This window comes from Psammomys obesus, unplaced genomic scaffold (genome assembly GCF_907164565.1).
Source record: "Psammomys obesus unplaced genomic scaffold, mPsaObe1.curated_primary_1811, whole genome shotgun sequence".
NCBI lineage: Eukaryota > Metazoa > Chordata > Mammalia > Rodentia > Muridae > Psammomys > Psammomys obesus.
This window is the reverse complement of record NW_026596046.1, coordinates 25,846,175-25,850,170: the sequence shown is the minus strand read 5'-3', so window position 1 is coordinate 25,850,170 and position 3,996 is coordinate 25,846,175. Positions and strand designations below refer to the sequence as shown.

The 3,996-nt window shown below is 41.3% G+C and overlaps 1 protein-coding gene across 1 annotated transcript; it reads right to left on the bottom strand.

The window, feature by feature from the left end:
• Window positions 1-216: 216 nt before the first annotated feature.
• Window positions 217-2,643, bottom strand: Ccdc89 (coiled-coil domain containing 89). The gene has a single exon (XM_055623373.1). The coding sequence runs from the start codon at window positions 2,585-2,587 to the stop codon at window positions 1,469-1,471; it is 1,119 nt and encodes a 372-aa protein (XP_055479348.1). The 5' UTR covers window positions 2,588-2,643; the 3' UTR covers window positions 217-1,468.
• Window positions 2,644-3,996: the final 1,353 nt, after the last annotated feature.

Sequence of the window (3,996 nt, the reverse complement as noted above, 5' to 3'; positions counted from 1 at the left end):
TAGCTTATAACCATCCGTGACACCAATTCCAGAGAATCTGATGCGGCCTTCTAACTTCCTTGGACACAGGTATATACATGGTCATACATACATTCAGACAAAGCACTCACACACCAAAAGTCTTAAAATTTTTTTTAAATATTTGATATACAACAATCACATATAACCATTCTTCTTTCTTCATCTATATTGTGATGTCTACATAATGAGTTCAAGGGTAACCTGGGCTACATACGCCTCTCTCTCTCTCTCTCTCAAGAAAAAAAAAAACAACTAACAACAACAGGCAAAAAAAAGCCCCACAAGTAAAAGTTTAGTAAATGAAACTTGCTATGTAATTTTTGGTGTATTTGCACCAAATGAATGAGGAAAATGACTATACTATAATCCATCTTACAGGTATTCATAATTGTGTACATAATGACTAAATATGGGGGGAAAGAAAATAATTTATATTCTGGAAATTAACTTGAAGACTTTACTTCCTTAAGAACTTTACATTCCTCTACATTTAACTCTATTAAAACACTATTTAATTATTCCCACAAAAATGCCATAAGTAAACATATACACATTCAGCTTAGATTTTAAACACATGCAAGTTAATTGCAAGAAAATGTATTGACAGAAACAGAAGGCAATATATAAGCTACCATAAAAATCAAACTCAATCTACTATGACCGGTTACCCTAAATTGAGGTTTTTTTTTTTTTTGTTTTTGTTTTCCCTACTAGAATATTGCAAAATGGAAAATGAAGCCACTGGGTCTCAATAGAGCACATCTAAATCCTATCAGTTATTAAGGAGAAAACCAGGAAAGTGGAACTGAGCTAAACTTGCAGAAAATATTAAAATTGGTTGACTTAACCAACTTGAATCTTAAGGCTCAACACAATGAGTGTAACAGAGCTGGCTTTCATGCTTTGGTAAACAAGTGTATGATTTAACCAAGCTAATACAAAATTAGATTCAATTAGACTTTTTTGCTGCAGAGTATTTGCTCTACCATGCTGACAGCTGGGTTTTTTTTTTTGTTTGTTTGTTTGTTTGTTTTGTTTTTATATAATCTCAACTACAGTGCTCCAACAAACCTATCATTCTGCAGTGGCTAATGGGCTATGTTTTCCTGTTTTTCATGATAGCACTTTCATTTTAGGATCCTTTAAATCATAAATCTTCACACTATAGGAAGGTGTCTGGGTTGAGAATGAGTACATTATGAGGTAGAAGCTACGGATAACCTTAAGAAAACTTCAAAGGCACAGAGGGGACTCTGGTTAATCTTAAATGTATTCTAGGTGGTAGAACTTAACATTAACATTTACAACAACAGTAACAACAAACAACTCATAGTAAAGTGATTTTTGTACTTAAAAGTATAGTAAGTGAATTATCTTTGCTTTTGCCATAATGGTAAGGCACAAATATTTGAAGTTATTAACTGGAGACACGGGAAGCAGAGTTTCCTTATGGAAAGAGATGGCGGAGTTTGGCATTAAGTTCCCTCTCCTTGCTTAAAAGATCCAGGCTGTGCTTTTTGAAGGCTTCTGACTGGAGACGCAGCTCATCATAAGCTTTTTGGATCCCATCTACCTTGCGCTGAAGCTCGCGAACTCTCAAGTTGCTATCAACGGCCGCTGCTTCCTGCTCAAAGCGTTCTAGCGCATGCTTCTTGGCCATGGCTGCTGTCTCCAACTTCTCCTCAAGCTGGCGGATCTCAGCCTGTTTGTTTTGGAGCACCTTGCCCCTCTCCATGGACAGCTGCAGCAGCTCTTCTTTCTCCCTCGAGACAGTCTGCAGCCTGGCCTGCAGCTCCTCGCTCAGGCTGCTACGCGCCTCCTGTTCCTTCGCCATCTGTTCCATGGTCTGCCGGTGTCTCTGCTTGAGGCTCTGCAGCTGGCTGCGCAGCTGCTCTGTCTCCTTGGCATGGGCACAAGCCTGCTGGTTCTGCAGACCCAGCAGCTTTTTCTCTCGGGCCTCTGCCTCGCTGGCATCATGATCACATCTTTGTTTCAAGACTTCCAATTCCTCCGCCAGGGCCTTGTTATGTGCTGTGAGCTGCAGCACCCTAGCCTCCTGGTCTTTCAGAGCCTGGCTGAAGAGGCTGCTATTCTCCCGCCTCAGCTTCTCGTTCTCCTCCTTCAGCTTCATGTTTTCATTCTTGTGTTCGTCCTTGAAGCGGATCATCAGCTCGTGGTTGGCTGCCAGGGTCATAAAGCGGTCTTCCAGCTTCTGGGTGTGCTCACTCTGGATCTTCAACTTCTCCATCTCCTGCATCCTCTTTTCCTCCAGCTCCGCATTGAGCATCTCGAGGATTTGGCAGCGTTCGAGTGCCTCATCGGATCTGCGTTTCAGGATGCAGATGAGCTGGGATTGCTCTTGGATGCGGGAGCGGAGCATTGCCTTCTCGCTCTTCTCCTCTTCGGACAGTCCCCTGAGGTTGGCCAAAGCTTCTTTCAGACCGTCCATTTCCTTAAACCCCAGGTCGTCATCGTCCACCTGGTGCTGCAGGGTTTTGTTTGGCTTTCCTAGGGCCCGGTCGGGGGGTGGGGCATCCATCCTAATCTTCTTCTCGTCCTGTGGCATAGACGCTCTGCCAGAGAGCTGCCTTTCGTCTCACCCCGTCTGACTTCAAAAGGGCGTTGTTATGGTCTCTTGGCACTCTCCAGCAGTTGGTTTTTCCAGTAAGGGGCCCCGTCATTGGTAGACAGACCTTCAGAATGCAGTGAGGTAATAGGGGGAGTCCAGAGCCAATCTGGTCAGGCCTCTCCTGCCTTCTTAACCAATCACAGCTCTCAGTTCACGGCCACTGTCCAGCCCGCTCGGGACAAAGAAGCCAAAGTCAGCTTCCTAATCACAGCGGCGTACAAATCCTGATTTTTGGTAAGAGTAGACAAAGCAAGCTTACAGAGACTTATTCTCCTCTTTGTCCTTAAAAGAAACTACCGTCTATAGAAATACAGTTGCCTCGTGTGCTTACAAAGTAAAAGTCTGGACCCAACTCTTAGCTCAGCTGTTGTAAATGAAATTTCTTTCCGTTTCCCTCAGCATTCACCTTACCTCTGGAAGGAAACACTACACAGATGTGATCGAATCAGCAAAAAACCCATAACGACTACTTACACTTATGCCTAGCACGCTGGAGAAACAGAATTAAATGTATGTTCAACAACAGACGCCAAAGGTAAAAAATCAAATATGTATAATTAGCATGTCAAATAGGACTGACATCTTAATATAAAGCTTAGAGGCATAGAACATCATGTTAAAAGAAAAATGAATAATTATATTAAAAAATAAGGGGACAGAAACCGCTGAGCACTGAGCCTCAAGAATTTTCCAACAGATGCAAATAAAAAATAGATAGTATTTCATCCACCAAAATTAGTAAAAAAAAAAAAAATTCTCCTTATTATTTATGGCTCCCAGGATTTGTGTGGAGATGGTGAAAGATGTCCTTTATATTATGGGTGAAAGTAGGCTAAAGAGCTTTAGTAATTGCTCTTGTGGGGAGCTAGTTATTTGGAAAATAATCTGAAAGAAGATATTTTGTGCAAAGTTTTTGTCGGCTGCTTCATAGTAATTAGTAAGCTTGAAATCTAAGTATTCAAAATGAAGCAGCTGTTGAACGTTAGCATGTTTAAAGAAAAAAATTTCACAGCACAGGAGATACTTATGTTAGAAAGATGACTGAAGAAAAGGAGCTCGATGTTCAAAATGAACTCAGTACTGTGAAACTTAGGGACAGATACGTGGTTGTTTCTTTGTGTAATGACTGTGTTGGGGAGCTAAACTTCATATATATCCATATGGTGACAAAGAAGTCTGTGTGTCCTTCTGTTGTAGTGATGTTTAAATACTTTTACTGGGGGAAAAATAAGACAAAAGGGTTGAGATATTCCCTTTGGTCTCAAATATTCAGTATTTTTTTTCCTCAGATCACGAATTTCTTGTCTATACATGGATGGCAAGGCTGAGGACTAGGAACTTTCCTA

Bases quoted from the DNA above. Each gene is read 5' to 3' on its own strand.
- Ccdc89 (XM_055623373.1), bottom strand. From the start codon at position 2,587: ATGCCACAGGACGAGAAGAAGATTAGGATGGATGCCCCACCCCCCGAC.